This window comes from Pseudogymnoascus destructans (assembly GCF_001641265.1).
Source record: "Pseudogymnoascus destructans isolate 20631-21 unplaced genomic scaffold scaffold_1, whole genome shotgun sequence".
NCBI lineage: Eukaryota > Fungi > Ascomycota > Leotiomycetes > Thelebolales > Thelebolaceae > Pseudogymnoascus > Pseudogymnoascus destructans.
In genome coordinates, this window is record NW_020167520.1 from 350605 (window position 1) to 371042 (window position 20438).

General features: G+C 52.2%; 6 protein-coding genes across 6 annotated transcripts; 2 read left to right on the forward strand and 4 right to left on the reverse strand.

Moving 5' to 3' along the window:
• Positions 1 to 512, reverse strand: VC83_00112 (uncharacterized protein; the record flags this gene model as incomplete). Its single annotated transcript, XM_024463808.1, has 2 exons — positions 1 to 8; positions 59 to 512. 2 exons carry the CDS (start codon positions 510 to 512, stop codon positions 1 to 3), a joined length of 462 nt encoding a protein of 153 aa, XP_024328279.1.
• Positions 513 to 2237: 1725 nt separating this feature from the next.
• Positions 2238 to 2705, reverse strand: VC83_00113 (uncharacterized protein; the record flags this gene model as incomplete). The annotated part of the gene is made up of 1 exon (XM_024463809.1): positions 2238 to 2705. One exon carries the CDS (start codon positions 2703 to 2705, stop codon positions 2238 to 2240), a length of 468 nt encoding a protein of 155 aa, XP_024328278.1.
• Positions 2706 to 3187: 482 nt separating this feature from the next.
• VC83_00114 (uncharacterized protein) lies at positions 3188 to 3524 on the forward strand (the record flags this gene model as incomplete). The annotated part of the gene is made up of 2 exons (XM_024463810.1): positions 3188 to 3271; positions 3321 to 3524. The coding sequence occupies 2 exons, from the start codon at positions 3188 to 3190 to the stop codon at positions 3522 to 3524; spliced, it is 288 nt and encodes a 95-aa protein (XP_024328277.1).
• A 4645-nt stretch (positions 3525 to 8169) lies between these two features.
• On the reverse strand, positions 8170 to 15116 carry VC83_00115 (uncharacterized protein). Its single transcript, XM_024463811.1, has 3 exons — positions 14865 to 15116; positions 8841 to 14702; positions 8170 to 8781 (listed from the first exon to the last, which is right to left on the reverse strand). Exons 2-3 carry the CDS (start codon positions 14619 to 14621, stop codon positions 8719 to 8721), a joined length of 5844 nt encoding a protein of 1947 aa, XP_024328276.1. The 5' UTR covers positions 14622 to 14702; positions 14865 to 15116; the 3' UTR covers positions 8170 to 8718.
• Positions 15117 to 15147: 31 nt separating this feature from the next.
• VC83_00116 (uncharacterized protein) lies at positions 15148 to 17774 on the forward strand. Its single transcript, XM_024463812.1, has 5 exons — positions 15148 to 15396; positions 15453 to 15638; positions 15689 to 16028; positions 16083 to 17077; positions 17127 to 17774. The coding sequence occupies exons 1-5, from the start codon at positions 15391 to 15393 to the stop codon at positions 17133 to 17135; spliced, it is 1536 nt and encodes a 511-aa protein (XP_024328275.1). The 5' UTR covers positions 15148 to 15390; the 3' UTR covers positions 17136 to 17774.
• Positions 17607 to 20406, reverse strand: VC83_00117 (uncharacterized protein; the record flags this gene model as incomplete). The annotated part of the gene is made up of 1 exon (XM_024463813.1): positions 17607 to 20406. The coding sequence occupies exon 1, from the start codon at positions 19440 to 19442 to the stop codon at positions 17607 to 17609; it is 1836 nt and encodes a 611-aa protein (XP_024328664.1). The 5' UTR covers positions 19443 to 20406.
• Positions 20407 to 20438: the final 32 nt, after the last annotated feature.

The following is a 20438-nucleotide window of genomic DNA, read 5'->3' on the forward strand; positions in this document are numbered from 1 at the left end:
CTAATTGGCTATTCAGCGGTTAATTATTATAGCGAGAATGGAAATGAGAAGAGCTTACTTCCGTCCTGGTGTATCTGGGTCGAAAAGCTCCTTGGAGGTTTTCGACCAAGGACGGTATGGGATCTAGTGTTGGGAGTGGCCGAGTAGGGTTGAATGGCACATCTCTGTGGTTCTGCTACTTGCAAGCCATTGCCTAATGTGCAGACGTTTGGACCATGCAGAGGCCGGATCTCCCAATCACCACTCAACAGAACAACAGCACCCTTCTGCCTCATCCCCTTCACTCCTTCAGAAATGGTATCACCTTCCAGGGATTCCTTAACCAACATTTGAATGGTCTGTTGGTCATAGCTAGCTGCCTTCATTCTGTTGGTGTAGGTAGCCATCTTCTTGGTCTTATCTGCCTTGTCATTGAATTCAACTGGGTGAATATGACATTCAGGGATGTTGAACTCAGCCAAGACCAAGTTGACTTCAGGGAGAGAGGCAGTTGGAGTAAGGTAGGAAGACATTGTAATTGGTGATAGTTGAAGTAAGAGTTGAAGAAGTTGATATTATAAGAAGAAAGGAAAAGTACGAAGAGGAATAAGGCAAGTAGAAAGAGGGGTATTCTTACTATGAATCACTTCTTATTAAGTCTATTCTATAGCTATTCTACCCTACTATGAATCACTTCTTATTAAGTCTATTCTATACCTATTCTACCCTACTATGAATCACTTTATCAATTTGGCCCATTTTATGATTCTGGGGTTACTGGAGCGGTTTGGTGGTTGGGGTTTACTTACGTAACCGCTTACAAATCTAGGGGTGTCTGTGATGTTGTTCGCTTAGTATTCGGACACCGGTGTCTGTATACTGGAACTCTGCATACACAGCCCTGCTTAGTCACATAACAAAGCGCCGCTCAACTGGTGAGCTAATGCCACACTAACCACTCCAAAACAATACTTGCACGCCCAAAATCCTTATGCGTCTTTAATGAAATTTTATGTTAAGCTGCCAGGCCCGCAAGAAGCCATGCTCTCCGAGCAACAATATGACTCAATTTGCACCTCGCCCTAGTCAAATACCCGATAGAGACACTGATAAATGCCATCATCCTCATCCTCATCCTCATCCTCATCCTCACATTTACGGCCAATGATTAGCCTGGTCCAAACTACCTTACAGGCGACAGCCCATTTTTTTAGACGTTTGTGGCACTCTTTGATAGGGTGCTGGCCTAATGTGGGCCATATGATGCTCGCCAGACCAGTCCAGGACTAGTTGCCCAGTACAATATCTCCACCGTAACAGTATTCAACACTATGATAGGCCTCTCAAGCGATATCCATGGCACCAAATATCCTTCAAAACTGAGCTAATAAACTAAGTGCTCTATGAGAGAGTATGGAAATAGCTGTACACTGTACAATAGTATCATCATTATGACATGATTGTTTCGAAACTATTCCATATAAATTCAATACAATATCGTTCCTTATGTATGAAATTACACATGTCATATACAAATCATAATATTCCAGGACAAATGTGATTTACTCTATCCTATTTACAGTTTTCTAATATACAATGATGGTAGAAAATCCATCCATGACCATAAATCCTCCACTATTAGCCATACGCCATAAAACATTGCTGTAAAAAGGGGTACTGAAGTAAAGCTGCTACTGCCTTATTCAGAATGGGCAGTCGAAAGAGAAGGACTCAATGGTCTGTCAGGAGTCATACCCCTCATTAAGAACCGGATCATGGCTTTTGACTGGGTCTACTACATTCAACATCCTAATACCGTAGGACTTGACAGTAGGAGCAGTGTCTGGCAGTACAGTCTTCTGTACATGTACAGAAGAGTCTGTAGCCATTGGAACAGAGCTAGCATTAAGGTGGGTGGTAGCGATCGTGCTCACAACCTCAGAGATTGGTGCTAGCATCCACACAAAGCGCCTCAGAGCCAAGCTCCTTCCGATATCGTGAGTTGTTGAAATCGCTGGGGACAAGAAGGGCTCCTCACTGTCTTAGTTATGGTCAAGAAGGGCATTGTATTTAATGTCAGGGGGGACCTTAACCCCTGTCTTAAACTGGCCTGAGTGTCAAGCAATAACGAGGCGTAATCCACGCTCTGCAACTGCTGAGTCAAGGGTACCCTGGATCTCTACACCAGTGTACACATGGTTTGGGTCCATGCTTAACAACACAAGAAAATCAAGTTCATCTTGGTCGTAAAGAGCTTTCTACTCAGGGCTTCGTCCATGACCTCTCTTCCATGAGCTGCGAACAGTCTTTGCTAGCATCGCACGCTTCCTCTTCAGAAGAGGACGATTAACTGGAGTAAATGATGGCCCTGGTTTGTCTTCATCGCTAGTCCAATCCTCAGTGGTAGAATCACCAATCGTAGGATCAGGAGTAATCAAATTAACATCCTCTAGGACAGGCACGAAGGATGATCTGTGAAGCTGCAAAGGAAGAATTTCTTTCCCAGCCAATAGTATCTGTCCCATGGGAGAGAGATGAGCAGCCACAACCTCGTCGCGCATGTTGTTTAGTGCATCAGCAATGGCCTGGAATGATTCGGGAGAATGGAGCTTGGTCAGAATATCAATGATGTTCTTGTCAATCTGCTTAATTTCTCGCCAGGCATCATGGCTGTTTAGCACAGATAGTCTAACTATCGTGACTTTCTTCTTCTGAGAAACCTCCATATGGATTAGCAACCTCCTCTGTACATGTTCCATGGGTAGGGGGGGCTCTTACTCTAATTGGACGATAATGAACCTGCAGTTCAACTAGGTTGATTACTGTTGTTATCGAACAAACACAGTGACATGCACCATCTAAATTTGCACCTTGGGACAAACCGCATACATCATGATGAGTACGGTAAGGCTAGAGTGAGGGTCGGTCAGTCCAGCATGTAACACCCCTGCTCGAATGTAGAAGGTCTTGCAAACCATCTCTACATACCAAGCGGAGACTGGTATCTCTTCAGAGCACAAGAGTTTATTCCTCTTTCCATCCTTGTCTGGCTTCATGCAGTGCTCCATAATATCCTTTATGATCCATCTCATTTTGGGACTCCTGAAGGTCAGGTGCTGTAGGAGATCTGAAGCATCCGTAATAGGTCTATCCCCTCTCCTCAAAGTTGAATGTGCTAGATGAAGGGCATAAGGTCCGCAATTCCTTGATGCAGATCCACGTTGCAGTGGCAAGGTTATGTGTGAAATACCATTGGTTTCTAACTGGTACTCCAGTCCAGAATCAAAGCCTGGTAAGTGAACCAATTCCTATACATGTACAGGGCGCTGCTAACAATGAAGGATATATTGGGACCATTGAATATCCTCTGGCCCGAGATCAGGAAGGGCGCCTACCTCACCAAAGAACGGATTAGGTGGCTTGGAACTCTAAAAGGTACTTACCAAGACTTCAATCTTCTACTAGAGCCAGATGGCAGCCGTCTTATTGTTCGTGTCAAAGATATACCAGAGAACTTGAGGACTCTCCACAGAGCCATCATCTAAGTAGTCGTTGTCTCTTAATAAAGCTTCGTTGTAGTCGGTTTGATAGGCTTCCTCTGTACATGTATCAACTGAGTCTGGTTCCATAATTGGCATTGTAGGCCCGTTGGCATTAGACTCTGATTGAGGGACCCAAGCACGCTCGTTGTCATTATTGGCATTATACTGAGTATAGTAATCTTTTGGCTGATTTAATGTTAGTGAAGGAGGTAGCACATAGGGTCGACTGTTACTTGACCCAGTATCTTGTAAGGACACAGGGCACCCAGCTCACAGTAATAGCATATGAGAGTGTGAGTCGGAGGCTAAACGGATGCTATCCTATAGGTCTACTATAAAGGATACAAAAAAGATGAAGGGGGAACCCCGTGAGTCAATTCCCTTAAGTACCCGAAATGGGTCCAACTCGGCTAACCTGCCCTAACTCTCCCCACGTGACCGTAACCTGCCCGACTCTGATCCTTTCTGTCACTGAGGGCAGAGGCATCCTTACATATCTAGAACAGGAAGCTGTAGAAGTTGTCTCCGGGTGGCCTCAGCCCAGTTCATCTGGTTGGTCTGATGTGTAACATGCCTCCAAAGATTTGCCCCATAAACTGGCCACCTAGGTCTGCCGGCAATTTGGATTACCGAAATCCTCTGCTGTATATTTTGCATTTGGGTCTGAGGTCATTGCTGTATGTGGTGGGTTGATTTTATAAATCCCAATTTTTATAGGGGTTATAAGAGCCGCATCATGAACAGTCAAATTGGAAGTCTAGGCTTGGCGACTGTCAGTCACGTGACTTTTCTAGACCACCATGCAAGTATTTTGCAATTCTTGGATTTATACACCCCATTACGAACTTTGCACTTATACTACAATGTGTTGGTGTCTATAACCAGTATATAGGAGTTTACTATCGGTACCCCCCCTTAACCCCTCCCCCCTCTGAACATGTACAGAAGGGAGGATAATTTCAGAGTTGTAAGATCAATACCATGCCAAAGACAACATCACGCCGCCCGAGATGCGCCACTAGATGCTTAACTAGAGATGCGTCACAGGCATATAATCAGGAAGAACACAATCAAGAAGGCTCGCAAATACAGGAATCCCAGATTTCAATCTCCCAATATCCATATGGTGCACGCAGCATAGTTCCTTGCAACTCAAATATCCCAGCAATTTCTCAAGGCTCTTTATAAGGCAAGCGGCAATACAAATACGTGGAAGCACCAGACTATTACCTGCATGATGGTATGACTCCTCAACCCTTTATGTGGTAACTTATCTGAACATGTACAGGAGTGGGTTAGCAAAACCCTCGCAAAGCCAGATATATTCGCTATGCAGAACGAACATGATCCATCTCAAATACGGGATGTGTTTGAGTCTGTTTATAGTGTAGTGGATGCAGAGAGTGTGTTCTGTTGGGCTAGCCGATACATCCTTTTCTATGAGAAAATATAATCAAGTGAACCGCGTCCTGACAGGACAGCCTCAATTGCTCCTGGGCCATTCTGGATTAAATGTACAGTCTATTATATATACAAGTATACATGCTAACTAACTTAGTCTGGTTTATCTCATTGGCAGTGAAGGTAAAGCTACACCTTGACTTCAAAAGGAATCATGGTGTTCGCAACGGCGTTCCTAGGCAGGTGCTCCTTAATTGGTTTGATGCCTATCCAAGGAACCAGCATAAAAACATCAAGCCTACCCGGCTAAAATTTAAGGATATGTATGGACGGCGGAGGAAAATGCCACTTATTGATGACCAGATTGCACAACAATCAATAGGCACCTTGAAGGAACATATTGACTGGGGTTCAGCAGATGAGGAGGATGGTGGTAGCTAAGGGCAAAGGCAATATGGGGACGACGACAATGACGAGGATGATGACCAGTACAATGACAATAATGGTACTTCTGGTAGTAGAGAGGATTTATGTAGTGTGTTTGATGAAGGAATATAATAGGACGGTATTTGTACTTGTAGTGGATATAAATTCAATGTTTTTAATTACACTTATATTATATTTTGTATTTGAATATCACATGTGTTGAATTATTTAACTCTGACAGTAGCCTCTCACATAGGTTTCTATCTCTATCAACTAGAGGCCTAGGAACATGAACGATAGCTCCAAAAGCTTCTACAACCGTCCATGATTCATTACACGTCATCACTCCTTAGTTACCCACAAGATTGGTTAAGTTATGACATAATCTGTCTATAGGGGTACTCTGACCTTGGACCTCCTTTTACTTCCTATTGGCTAGGAACCTAGGAGATGGTTCTATGGGATTCTCTTATGTCAACTACAGTTACCAAGCCTGGTTAGTCATGGAAAGTCTTGGAAAATGAGAGAACTACACTCCTTTAGCATAAATAGGATTGCCCTTTCCTTAAGAAAGGGCAAGCAGACAATACAGTAAATCGACTATCACATACTTCCACGTCTTTTCCAAGCTTCCAAGCATTGATCTTGTTACTCCTTGTTTCTGAAAAGTCAGTGAGGTGCTAACCTCTGACTTATCCCTGAGTTCTCAGACTCAACATTTGTTACAACTTGTCTAAACCACTCCACTACATCATACAGTTGATTGCTGCGTTGTGGAATAGTCTAAGCTACAACCCTTTGGCTCTGTTTCCTACAGTGTGTTGTCTTAGTAAAATCACCCCTTCCTTGGGTGGCTAGATTCTCACATCTGGTGCACCCACCATTACACTTGGCACCCCTGTCACTATGTAAGCCTCCTGAAAAGATCAGTGAATAAGATTTATTGGTTTACTTGACCAAAGCATCAGTGACACCACGACACTCAAGGTTGTCTTTGTTCTCATCATAGAAGACCTTGATAGCTTTTTCAGCTTCTAGCCGTGCTTCAGGATTCTTTTTGTAGATTTCCTCTGAGAACCACCTAATGGCCTTTGTCACGGTTCACCAAGGCATAGGGCGCCAGTTGGGTATTATGAATTAAACTCAATCTAGAGAAGAAAGGAAAGAGAAGAGGAGCACTCGAGCAGTGGCTCGATCTATATATAGCTATGTTGTTGTGGAGTGAATTCTCTTTAGTGAGACCAGTTCTGAGAATTCACTCCACAACTGAAACTTCGCTCCAACCCCGGAAAGCTCCCCACACCCCTGAACCCTCACTCGAGCTGCAAGGCGCACTTGATATCGTAACACTACCCCCCCCCCCTACTCCAGAGTTGATCTCCTGATCAAGAAATCCCATTTTCAAAAAAATTGTCTCCGGCTCTCATTTTGGTTCTGAGGGTATTTTCTGTGATATGCTTGGGTAACTTCTGGAGAATTTTCGAAGCTCTCTGCAGTATACCATGTCTCATTTGGTGGATAGTTCTTCCAAGCTGCCTTGTAGAAAAGCTTCTTTCGAATAACTTTTGAGTCTAGGATTTTGTCCACTTCCCACTCCTCTTCGCCATTAACAATGACTGGAGGCTCTGGCTCCTGTTGCTGCCCTTCGGTTGCATCATTCGAGTCGAGTCTTAATAGATTGGCATGAAAGACTGGATGAATCTTCATGCTGTTTGGAAGTTTGAGCCGATATGCAACATGCCCAATTCGCTCTAGAATTTCAAAAGGTCCCACTTGCTTGTGGTCTAGCTTCTTTGATGGCCTCTGTGTCTTTATATTTCGAGTTGAAAGCCATACTCTGTCTCCCACTTGATAGCGTGGTGCAGGTTTCCTTTTCTTGTTTGCGAAATGTTCCATTTTTGCTTGCAAGAGCGTGATTTCATCCTGCAGAAACTCCCAAACCTTTGCCATGGTCTGAGCTATTAGTTCTAAGGGCTAAGCTTAGAGAAGAGCTTAGTATTGTTAAATTCAGATAAGAAATCGGAGAAGGCAAGGGGGATAGGGGCTACTAGTAGCGTGATTTCTAGGTTAGATGGCTGCGGCTACTGCCATCTAAGGCTATTTAGAAAGCCAGACAAAGGAATAGGGGGGCTATAGGGTATATTTAGTAGATTTAAAGGCTAGATAGGAGGCATATTAGCCTAAAACGTTAACTAGAATGTTAAATAGGGGGTATTCATACTGTAATTATCATATATAGATTAATGGAATTACCACTAACTTCATCTTCGTACATTAGAACATAGTTTTGCAGCTAACCTAATTTAATTTAACTAACTACTTATGAATAGTAACCCTAGATGCAACACTGTAGCAGCTGGTATCCTAATCAGGCAATTATGATGCCAAGCCTACTAGAGTTTATATGGCTAGTTTTATGGGGCTGCTACAACATGGAGCAGCGTTACAGCAAATCTACATTGCTCTAATGGCGGCAGGGAGTTGGAATGTTGCAACTATTTGGAAGAGCTGTCTGGTGACGAAGAGATGGCGGGGAGTGCCGGTGGAGTGATGGGCACTGTGTGTTGGTATGCAATGTGTTTCATTACTCGGGAGGGTACTTGTTGGTTTCAAAACGTCCGCGAGTAACTCCTGGTTGAAGCCGATGTCCTCGATGCCGGTGCTATCGCTCTGGTGATCAGCGGACGAGGTGGTGGAAGGGAGGTGGATGTCGTACTGGTCAAATTTGGGCGACGATCCCCATCCATAACAACCGTAGATTCTCACATTGACAACATCGAACTATACTCGGTGTGGTAGTATACAAAAGAAAGGATTGAATTCCTCTCCCATGTAGAGTTCTATGTGGTATTCTAGGTTTATGAACGGGGCTTACCCCCCCAAAAAGCGCTTGACAGCGGCACAGGAAGTCGTTGTATCAGTCAGGCGACATACAACTAGTACCTCATGCCCTCAACACAACAATCACTACACTCCCCAAAACTACCAAAACCACCAAATCACATCCCCTCATAAGAAAGAACAATAACCTCTATACATCTATCTACCCCCTCACCCACCACTCCAGCCAACAAAACCCTCAAAACGAACACAACCACGAAAATATGCCCGCTATATGGCTCCCCCCCAGCCATCAATGTGTTGCTATGCCGGTTTCCAAGCCCCAAAGTCTGCTCCTTCCCATGCCATATCGTATATATTCCCACTCCCATTCAGCCATCCAGCCAAGCTCGTGTGTTCTTTCCCATTCCATGAAAATTTATGTCTTTCCCAAAGCGAAAAAAGGGGCATCAAAATATGACATGTTTATACGTCTGCTGTTCACACCACACCTATTCATATCCTGCATACCTCTCCTAGTAATCGTCGATCAGGCGAAGTAACTCTTCCACAACACGCCCTCCAGATCCTCCAACTGCTCAGGCGTAAAGTACTACAACCCCCCCGTTAGTCAACGTCCCAAAAACAGCACACAAAAAAGGGACAACAAACCTTCTGATCCGTCCCCCAAGTATCCTGCCTCGTCTTCTTAAAATCCGCCAACACCCCCTTAACCGTCTTCCCCACCGCCCCCGCATCCGCCGCCGCCCTCCTCGCCAACATCGCCAAAACCCCCGGCATCCACGCCGGCGGCGGCGTCGCATACGGAAACGCCTGTACCAGCGCTCCCAGCCCCAGTACCGCCGCATGGCGCCTCAGTACCTGCTTCGCATGGTCGACTGGTGTATCCCTGCCGGGTCGCTTGCGAGGCATCGGGTTCGCGTCGAGGAGATCCGAGAACTCCTTAATCAACGCCGTGATGGCCGAGGTCCGCAGTGCGAGCGGCGAGCAGCGGATCATACCCGCTAGTGTGGTCGCGGCGCCTATGCGGACCTCGAGTTGGGTGTCTTGCAGCATAGCGGAGACGGCTGCGAACAGGGCGGATTGCTGGGCTGGCGCAATCAGGAAGATACGGCGGAAGTAGAGGACTTGCATGTTAATCAGCGTACGCAGGCGCTGGTGCCAGGAAGTGCTGGAGCGCCCGATGCGGATTAGCGCGTCGATGAAGGCGGCGTCGCTGCCGCGGATGGGGATGTTGGGGAGGTGGCGGTAGACGTGGTAGGCGAGGCGCTGGAGTTCGGGGTCTTCTTTGACGTCCATCATGTGCAGGAGCTCTTCCATGAAGGTGTCCGCGAAGAAGGGGAGGAGGGACGTGCACTCGTATGAGCAGAGCGTTGTGTCCAGCCAGAGCATAGCGGTTTTAGAGCCGGAGGTGTACGATGACGGTGTTTGTTGCCCTGGGGTGCGCTCTGTGCGCCATGTCGCGAGCTGCGTGAAGACGCCTGTGATAGTTTTAGCGAACTCATCGGTGGGAACGTACGGCTCGATACCGATTGTCGACGCAGCCTTATTCGCTGCCAGAAGTGACGGCACGTCCTTGAACGATTCGTAGTAGCGTGTGCGGAAGACGGTTGCCAGTGTACGGCCCATTGCTTCGCGCACGCTCTTGTACGGGTGGTCAATGTGGTCGAGGAAGTCCTGCACGATTGGCTTCTCGAGGCGGAAATGCCATCCGGCGTCTGCGATCGTAAACTCCAGCAGCTGGATCTTCGAGCTCTCCTTGAACGCCGCATTGGATGTCATGTCGAGGCGGAACGCCGCGAAACGATTCACGATCTCCCTTGACCGCCGAGGATCCTTCGAGTTCGTAACCAGATGTAAACATGTCATCCAGTATGCAATGTTCTCTGGGGTCAACCCATCCGCAAACACACCCTGCATAATCGGCACCGCGTAGCCCCAGATCTTGTCGCGCAACTCCAGCGGCTCGTCCATCACGCCGGCGACAAGCGCACCCACGATCTCCGCCGTCGCGCGGTGCTGGTGCTTGTCACTGCCGTCCTCGAACACGCGCGCCACTTCCTCCTTCACGTCCTCTAGCGTCGCCGCCGTCAGCCCGTCATACAGAAGGTCGAACGTGTGCATCAGCAACGTCACGCTGGCCATGCGGAACTGGTCCGACCGCGTGTCTCGCGGTTCTTGCTTTAGGTACGCGAAGTACTTCGCATACCACTCGCGCGTGATCAGCTTGCCGATGCGTGTCCGCGTCGTCATCTCAAGCTCGTCATACCCGTCGAAGCGCTTCGCTGGGCGTGCCGTGAAGGCGTTAAACTTGTTGCCCCACACGAGCCAGCCGGGGTGGTCACTGTCAACAAAGTACTCTGGCAGCGCCGGGTCGGCGAAGCTGTCAAGGAAGTTCTGCGTCAGGTTCGGATCACTGCGGTCGACAGGCACGACGATCTTGTTCGGCTCCGTCTCCTTCTGCAGGAGGAAGTTCTTATACTCGTGCGCGTACACGGCACGGAGGTCAATGGTCGAGAGGATGCGTGTGAAGGCCTGCGAGTAGCAAGCGCGGAGCCCGGGATGTGTGTCTATGGCGCCCTGCGCCGAGATGGCAATGAACGAGTCTGGCGCGATGGTCTCAAAGCGCAGTCCAATATTATTGACAAACAGCACGCAACGGCTCGCAACAGCCCAGTGCGCCGTCTTCAGCACCTCAACCAGCTCCTCCGCAAACTCTGCCTTCTTCGCCTCGACAGCCGCGCGGCGCTCGACGATGAAGTCGCGCCTGCTGTTGATCGCTGCAACCACCGACTCAGACGGCTGAATGTCCGCCAGCAAATCCTCATCCAATATCACCATCCGCTCTAGCGGCCTTCCAAACTCCAACAGCGCGAACAGTGCGCCGCCCGTCAGTTTCTGGATGGACGCCTTATCCACGGCGCATGCCTCAAGGTAGAGCCTGATCATCTCCGGCGCAACCCGCCAGTCCTTCGAGATAGTCTTCAGCAGGCTTCCAAAGAGCAGGGTATAGAGCCCACCCTTGACGCGATCGAGGTCGTTTGCCGCAAGTGCAACCTTGAACGCCTTCAGGAGCGGCGGTATGATCAATGGACGCCCACCAATGAGAACCTTGAGCGCCGACTCTGCGGCTGCCTGCGCATTGCGTCGGACCTCTGTGTAAAGCGACATGCTAGACTGAGTAAGGTCGAGTAGCATCACCTTATCCGTGCCGCACTTCTGCCGACCCGACGCATTATGCCTGACGCGCTGGAGATGGTATACGCTGGCCCTCTTAATGAGAAGCGGCCGCGGGTAGTTCTTGCGAAGGCCGCTGACCTTGAACGGGTTGATGTCGGCATTGTACAGTTTAATCACGCGGTCGAGAGTGTGCGCCGAGCGCTCCGTCCCGACATCTGTGATCCACACTTTGTATGCGCTGTACAGCGCCGTGAAGCACGCGACGTCGTCCTCCTGGTGCTGGTTGAGGAAGGCATGCGTGCGGGACAGAAGCTGTCCAACTTCACTGCGCAGCACGTGAATTCGCACGAACTCTGGGCTGTCAGGCTGCAGGAGGTAGCCCGCCTGGTAGTGGAACTGCGGGCGGGTCTCATCATCATCGCCTTCAGCAAGGAGACTATTGTCTTCATCACCCTCGTTCCCATCCGCATCCGTCATATCCAGATCGCGATCCCCGTCACCCTCACCATTCGCCTTATGCGCGCCGCGCTCCCCAGACGCCTCCTTGGGATCGAACAGTGCCGAAAGACCCGAGATGACGAGGCGTAATTGAGTCAGGTTGCGCGATACCTCATCGGACCAGACCTTGACCTTTCCGCTGCGGCTCACAGGCGGATTGTCGCTCATCAGGTCCGTTAGCCTCTCAGTGGCCGTCTTAACCTGTGACTCGAACAGCTCGACCGCGAATGCGATCTCCTCTTTGGACGGGCGATGCCAGTTGATGGTTAGCTCCGACAGCGGGGTCTGGCGGCCCCAGTCCTGCGCATCAACGCCGCGCGCGATCACACTCGGCTCGTACAGCGCGTTGTCGACGGGGTATGTGAGCGTCAAGTTCAGGAGGAGGTGATGGATGTAATTGGAGATGTGCACTGTAGGCAGCCCACGGCACTTCTCTTGCATGTAGAGCGCAATGTCAAAGAGCTCGGTCTTGTAGTCCATGACGTCGGCACCGACGTGCACGATGATCATGCTGAGCATGCTGATGTGCCATACGAGCGCGCGGTCGCGCGGCAGCACGTCGGTGCCGCTGCTGCGGTCAGACGCCGCGCCGTTGTGGTCGATCTCGTTGCGGATCCCGACGATGAGCATCGGTACAAAGGTGCGCAGCGTCCGCTTCGGGTTCGCCTTGCACATCGCGTTGGTCATAAAGGCCACGGCATCGCGGGCCTGGTGGACGACGTGTCCGCCTACGAACGCAGCCAACTTCTCCAGCGCGACTTCGAAGACCTCTGGCGACATCGCAGCGAACAGCGGCGTTAGTGCAGCGGGGAGCGTATTAATAACATTCTCCTCCGGTGACCCGCTCCTGACCCTCGCCGCATCGGGCAAGTTCTCAAGCAGCGTGAATATCTTGCCCAGCAGAGCGCGCACAAACTCCGCAAAGCCCGCGGTGGAGCTACGCAGGATGTTCACTTCGTCCTCGTCGCTGAGCCCTTCCTGGTAGTCCAACACCACGTCTTGGCCCTCAATCTCCATCTTCTCCATTTCGCCCTGCACCCACTGAATCGCTAATGAGGTATCGTGTATCCCGCCGTCTGGCCGCGTGATATCCACAAAGGGGATGCTATATGCGACAGCCTGGAAGAACGTGAGAGTATTCATAGTCTTATCCAGATCATTCGCATCGATGCCGGGCAGCGCGAGCGCCAGCAGTGCGGTGAGGTGGCAGCGGAAGCCCTTCTCCCTTGCCATAATAGGAGCTACCATCTGTAGGCCCCGCAAAGACGAGCTCGTGCGGTGCACCTCCACCAGCCCCTGCAGAGACGGGTAAAAGCGCTGTAGCGCGCCCGGGAGGATGACGCTAGGCTCCAGGTACGCAAGGCCCTGCAAGGCAGAGAGGTAGTGGTTCAGCGACTTGGAGCTCTTGGCAAAGATTCCCATGAAGGTGACCTCCTTGAGGCACAGAACGAAGCGGCGCTTCAGTGCGTCGTTCAGTCTGCGCTCGGGTGGAGTGTCCATCTCGCCGCTGCGCTCGCGGTTCCAGCGCATGACGAAGAAGTCCACGAGATAGTACGTCAGCTGCGATAGCATCGTTGTCCAACCACCCTGGTTCGACGGGTGGAAGAACGTATCCACCGACTCGATCAGACCTTCAAGATTCGCCATGATGGATCCTGGGGCGTCCAGACAAGCCGGAGACAGCGACATTACGATCCATCGCGATACCGTGTAAGCAATTGGGTGCTTCCTCTTGTCGCGCTCGAGGTATATCGCCGCGCCGACGCCGAGGTCGACGTTGCCGCTGTACGGCGAGGAGGCTTGGCCGACCGGGATCTCGGTCAGGCGTAGGATGGCGGTGAAAATGAGGTCTGATTGCGCCTTCGAGAAGACACCATGCTCACTAAATGGGACATGCTCGCAGGCCAGAATGTCGCGTGCAAGCCGGGAGAAGAGGTCGATGAAAATAGTGTCGAAGACTTTAGACCTGTTAACCAGCGCCCATAGGTGAAAAAAGGTTGGTAGGTAGTCCGCCGGTTGGAGCTGTCCCGGCTCATCCGGCGCCGCCGTCGTGGGCATAAGCACATTCAGCACACCCCCAACGATAAACGCCCCCGACACCTCAGAAGTCGAGAAGTACGGGAAGATCTCCTCAAACATCGCCTGCCGCTCTCGCGGATCAAAATACAGCTGCGCCAGCATACAGAAGCGTGCAAGATGCCTTGACGGCCGCCTCTTCATGTTCTGGTGCGGCGCAGTCTCGGTCGGCAGCACGAGGCTGCGGATCTCACTCCACAGCGGCCGCCAGTCTAGAGTGAGGTCCTTTCCGGGCTTGAGGTAGTGCTTCTTCTTGGTGAGAACGAGGAACATGGTCAGGAAGCGCTCCGCGGAAGATGGGTCCAGGCCTGGCGCAAGGCTGAGCATGTAGTACAGGTTGGCCAACTTAACGCGCAGCTCGCGTGTGATCTCAAACTTGAGCCCCAGCCAGCCCTTGAGCTCGCGTGTCCAGTGCACCGCGCCCGGCGCAAAGTCCTCAGCCCGCACCGCCGTGTATAGCTGCTTGAGGATCTCTTGTAGGGCGACATTCCGCTCGGTATCGGCTTCGACGGGATACGGCAGGAGCTTGAAGTAGGGAAATGTGCGTGGTCGGTAGCGGCGCTCGCGCTCGGAGTCGCTGCTGCTGCCGTCCCAGCCAAGGCCAGGGGAGGTGGAGCGGGAGAAGGCATCGGAGGGTGGGATTTGGGGCCCTAAGCTGTCATTGCCGAAGTTGTTCATTGTGTTTGTATTTTGGAGGGAGTTTGCGGGCGGTTCGCCAAGAGGAGAGGCGGTCGTGTATGACGGTATTCAGCTGCAGGTCTGGGAAGTACGAGTAGTTAGCTATTTGTGTTTGCCATTGGTGTGCTTGCCAGTGACAAAGGGTGAATCAAGGCTGAGATGTAGAGTCCCATCTTGAAGCAGGTAGAACTGCGTATACCACAGCCTCGTAGTCTCTGTGAGCAGCGACAGCATCAGACTCACCTTTTAAATAGCCTCAGCTCACCCAACCTTCCCCTCCGTTCCTGTCGACCGAACCAGCCTACAAGCTTCCCAGTAGCGTCTCCCAAAGGCGCCGTCTATTCCGCGTCTCTCTGTCAGCTTGGCGCACACGCAAGGATCAATCGGGCTCGTTGTGCAGAAGATTGAAGAAGGTGTACAGTGTACAGTTTGTGTGCAGTGTGGCCTGGTCTCGAAGCTCTTCCCTACCCACAGCCTTGTTGCATAACTTAGGCGCCGTCGGTTCAGCGATTACCTAATGCAGTGGCAGTGGAAGCTCGGGTACCAAGCTCGTAAGCGCGGTGGAGGTGGTGACCGTAGTCCCGTGGCGACGTGGTACGAGTACCGTGGACACGACCTGGTCCTGGCTCCCACAAAAATGACGTAGTTAAAATATCAAGGATTCAACTCACGGCAAAACATTTCTTTCCCTTCAAAGATATTCTCATCCTTCTTCATCACCCTATTTTCTCTTGGTTTCTCCAACGGTGAGAGAAAACAGCACAGCACAATGGGTGTAAGTTCACATCGCACTCAGTTTACCCCGCATCTACGAACTAACTGAACCCCTAGCTCGCATCGAAAATGGCCGCGGCGCAAGGCGGTGCTGGTGCCTACGGAGCTCCTCAACCCCCATACCCAGGTGGACCGGCTGGTGGACAGCCTCCATACCCTGGGGGACCAGCTGGTGGACAGCCTCCATATCCTGGGGGACCAGCTGGTGGGCAGCCTCCATATCCTGGGGGACAGCCTCCATATGTAAGACATACTCTCTGTGCGAACCGCTATTTCACACGCTGACTACTTAGCCCGGCGGAGGTGCCCCGGCGTACCAAGCTTATCCAGGAGCGGGTCCTCCTCAGGGCCAATACGGACAACAACAAGCATATGGTGCCCCTCCTCCACAACAGGGTGGGCAGAAGCCAGCCCACCAGGCACAGACGAACCCGCAAGCCTACCGCGGGCTTCTCCAAGCAACAATCCAGGAGAAGAATATCCAGGGCTTCTTCACGAACCCAGCCACTCTCGACCAGATATGCGAGGCTGCGCCTGGAAAGGTGCAGCACTTGGTTCAAACATGGAAGGTTGAGCCGGAGGTTGGCCAGGATATCGTCAAGCTTGCCTTGTTCGATATTGTCCTTTACATCGGTATGAGTTGCTTGAAAAATAGTCATAGAAAATAGCTATTCTAACACCACCCAGATGACAGTGGATCCATGCAATTCGAAGAAAACGGTGAGCGCATCCAAGATCTCAAGCTCATCCTCTCCAAGGTCGCCTTCGCCGCCTCCCTCTTCGACTCCGACGGTATCGAAGTCCGCTTCATGAACAGCGACATGCAAGGCAACAACATCCGCAACGAAGCCGAAGTCGAGCAGCTCATCTCCCGCGTCCAGTTCAAGGGCCTCACACCCATGGGCACCCAGCTCCGCAACAAAGTTCTCGAGCCCCTCGTCATCCAAAAAGTCCGCTCCAACCAGCTCCGCAAGCCCGTCCTCGTCATCACAATCACGGATGGTCAGCCCGCCGGTGAAGCCTCCACCGCAGTCTTCGACGCCATCCGCTACACCTCCGGGGAGCTGACGCGCTCGCCATACGGCAAGGGCGCTGTGAGCTACCAGTTCGCGCAAGTCGGAAACGACCTCAAAGCGCGCGAGTTCCTGGGTAAGCTCGACCACGAGCCCGGAATCGGCGAGCTCGTCGACTCCACCTCCAACTTCGAGGTCGAGCAGGACGAGATGTCGCGCGCGAATCCACCAGTCGACTTAACCCCCGATCTGTGGCTGTGCAAGCTCCTCCTCGGCGCCATCGATTCGAGCTACGATACCAAGGATGAGAAATCCAACAGGCCCGCTGGCGGACAGCAGGCGTATGGAGCACCACAAGGTCAATATGGCGCCCCACCCCAGGGACAGGGTCAATACGGCGCTCCTCCACCAGGCCAGTACGGTGCTCCCCCGCCCGGCCAGTACGGCCAGCAGCCCCCATACCCTCCTCAGGGACAGGGGCAGTACGGTCAACAACCTCCTCAGGGACAGGGACAGCAACCACCTTATGGGCAGCAGCAGGGGCAGTATGGTGCGCCCCAGGGTGGACAGCAGGGATACCCGCCGCCACCGCAGGGGCAGTATGGACAGCAGCAGTATGGTGCCCAGGGGGGATATCCGCCGCAGGGACAGGCGCCGCATAAGCCTCCTGTGAGTTTCTCTCCTTCTTCCTGAGAGATCGATCGCTGACAATAAATAGAAGTACTAAACATCCCCGCGTTGTGATGGTGGGATAGTCGAAGTCGGGAGATGGTGGATTGTGGTTTCTACATAACTCTAGCAATGAAGTAAGCTTTGGCGAGATTTTACGTCTGATGAATTTGCCGTTTTCATGAGTACTCGCTGGCTTTTTATCGAGGGTGGATGGATTTTGATATTAATGTGACAATGATGTGTTTTATGCCCCATTCCTCCCATCCTCCCATCCATCTCGTGATATCCCCAGCTTATTCTCTGCAATACGTCATTCCCATTCCCAAACACCACCCAAAAAAACAGAGTATAAGTATGTACGCCCACCCTCCATAGGCTTGCTTTTCCCTCCTCCCGCTATGCTGATATCCCCCCGTGTATGCGACGCTAATAGTTGATAGTTGATAGTCGTAGTAAATTGACGTCCCTCGCCGTCGCTAACAAAAAAAAAGTGTAATAGTACAGACAAAAGAACAAACATCGTATGTTATAGTTGTGTGTCGTCGCGTCGCCTCTCAACTCCTCCCCCCCTTCCCCTCCTAAAAAACTTGATAATCGAACTAAACCTCCGATTCTCCTTCTCCTTATCCTTCTTCGCCACGGGTGGCGGCGGCGGCGTCTTCTTCCCCTCACTCTCCCCACCCCTCCTCCCAATCTTCCCCCCCACAACCTCAGACAACGGTCTCCTCCGGTCCTTCACCAGACTCTCCCTGAACCCCAGACTCGGCAATCCCAACCCCGGACCAATCCCATCCAACGACCCCCTCCTCGGCGTCCCCACCCCCTCACTCCCACTCGAACTCGCCGGCCTCCCCGCCCTCCTCTTAGCAGCCTTCTGCATAAACGCCGCCCCATTCGAAAACGACCGTTCGGGCAGCTTAAACTGCAGTTGCTGAAACGCCGACGGCGGCGCCGAGTTACGCTTATTCCCAGCCCCAGCCTCCGACTCGACCAGAGCGGCGGAGAAGGTACTAGCGCTGAACGTCGCCCTCGCAAACACGCCACGCCGCGATCGCGTGGTGCCGGTGGAGCTATCGACCGATTCGGGGATGGACGTCACGGTGTTACTCCTCGATCGTCGGTGTCGCGCCGCCCCACTAGGCGTAAGGGAGAAGGAGCGCGGCCTCTCACCCTTAAACGAGGCCGTAGACGACGAAGGCGGGGTAGCGAATTTCGCCGACGAGGTAGGAGAACAACAATCCCCGTATCGGAAAGACGGACACCACCCCTGCTTCAGCGCCACCCAAACCGCCGAGACCTCGATAAGAAGGCGCTGCTCTTCATAGACCGTCAGGACTTTACGATCCACATTCATATTCGAATCGCCATCCCCCTGCTCCCCATCCAACGACGTCCTCGACGACACAGGCGGGTGCTCCTCCTCCGAATTAGCGACGGGACTATACGTATCCGAGATCTTGAGCGTCCCCTGCGTCAACGTCGCTAGGATGGGATGGCGCCGCGTACTCGGATCGATAAAACTAAACTGGTACGTCGGCTCCGCGCCCGCGGGCCCCGTCCCCCTCGCAGGCGTCTGAAGGGAATTACGCCTCGATGTCCCTCTCGGCACCCAGCGCCCGATAGTGCGCTCGCCGGTCAGGGGATCTGTTTTGATCAGCTCTAGCACGCCTTTAGAGGAGGGTCCGGCGGTCCAGCGTGAGCCGTCTTCGAGGCATATCTCCACTGTTCCGAGGTCGCCTTTGGGGACTTGGCAGATGACCGCCAGCACGTCCCTATCCCGCGCGGCATCCTCTACAACGGATTCAACCTCCTTCTCCTCGTCGAGAGCGTCGTAGTCATCGCTCCGCACAATCATGACGTCGTTTATCCCCAGCTCCCCAGAGCCCCTGTAGAGGTTCGGGAATTTCTTCGACAGCCGCGGAACGAATGTAGACGAGGATATCACATCCACCATCGGGCGCGGCCGTGCGTCCGCAGAGAGCTGCTGGAGTTGCAAGAGCAGCTTGGGCCTGATATGCAGCAGCCTCTGCTTCTGCGTCAACGTCGGCGCCGGATGGGCCAGGTAGTACGACGTGCTCCTATGCCGACATTTCCTCTTCGACCGTCCCCGCGCCACGGCGCTGCCCTCAGAGTACGCGCACGACCGCCCATCATCGCTCATGGCATCGTCGGCGACGCGATCGGGGATATCGCGCAGCTTGGTTGGTGAGAGCTGGCCCGTCGTCGTGCGGCGGGCTGGTTTGCTGGGTGTTTCTAGCTTCGTGCGGTGTAGTGTGATTTGTGGTGATGGAGAGCGGGATTTTGGAGCGTTCTTGGAGTATTCGTGGCCGTCGAGGCCGGCTCCGGGGTGTAGTAGGTTCATTGCTCTTTTTTGTGTGGTTTGTTTATCTTTTTGGGGGGCTTTGAAGTATGGGTTGCCCCTTCCCGCGGGGTAGTTTGTTTTGCTTTCGAGTTGTGGATTGGTTTCGCCCCTTCCTTGCGGGGTTATTTCTTGAGGCGCTCCAAGGGAAGGTGGGAAGGAAGGGCGGGATGGTGCGAGGTGAGACACGAGATTGAGAATGTAATGTCTCGTTCAGAGCCCAGCAAGGGGAATTGGTTTGTATAATATGAAGGGCGGGCGTGCGTAGGCCGGTCACAGAGCGAGGAATATAGGCCGCTCTACATAGCTACGTAAGGGCTCCATGCAGAGTCGGAGAGGCGGGAAGCGGACGGTAGAAGTCGGTGTCTGAGGTCAGTTTTTGGTAGCAGGAGGGAGACTCGGGTGGATTGGAAGTTCCTGCACCCCTGCCTGTACCCTCGAACTCGGTCGGCCGGGAGAGAGGAGGGCTACACTCAGGAATCCGAAAGAGCCGCGGCTCTTTCATCGACGGCGCAACAGAAGAAGGGTGCAACTCCGGCGTATCCGGTATCCGGTATCCGGCAGTCAACCCCACTACGGATACCGTACTACCAAAACATCCCAAAACATCCCAGAACATACAAAAACATCACCCCGATCACCTCAATCACCTCAATCACCTCAATCACCCCAATCACCAACCAACTAACACCCATAATGTGAAGGATAACCAGGTCGATCCATCCCGCCACGCCTCCACCCATCGCACCCGCCCTGATGGATGAGTTTGGTGGCTGCCGCTGCCGCTGCCGCTGCTGCTGCCGCGTCCCTGCCGCCTGTGAACACCGAGCGACTACTACGCACGGCATTCACCGAAAGTGCCAGTGCGTGCTGCACAAAATCGGAGGAATATTCTACCGACCGGTGCACGGTCTTGACCTTGTAACTTGGGAATCTTGCTGCCATGAATGAATCACGTGCACCACAGGAAACAGCATGTCTAACTTGTAGATTATGTGA

What these genes read in the sequence shown, in the direction of transcription:
- VC83_00115 (XM_024463811.1), bottom strand. Translation starts at nt 14,621, where the DNA reads ATGAACAACTTCGGCAATGACAGCTTAGGGCCCCAAATCCCACCCTCC. An exon ending in CTTGGGGGACGGATCAGAAG is followed by an intron (nt 8,782 to 8,840) that starts GTTTGTTGTCCC and finishes GGGGGGTTGTAG; the next exon opens with TACTTTACGCCTGAGCAGTT.
- VC83_00116 (XM_024463812.1), top strand. An exon ending in CTGGGGGACAGCCTCCATAT is followed by an intron (nt 15,639 to 15,688) that starts GTAAGACATACT and finishes CTGACTACTTAG; the next exon opens with CCCGGCGGAGGTGCCCCGGC. An exon ending in CGATATTGTCCTTTACATCG is followed by an intron (nt 16,029 to 16,082) that starts GTATGAGTTGCT and finishes AACACCACCCAG; the next exon opens with ATGACAGTGGATCCATGCAA.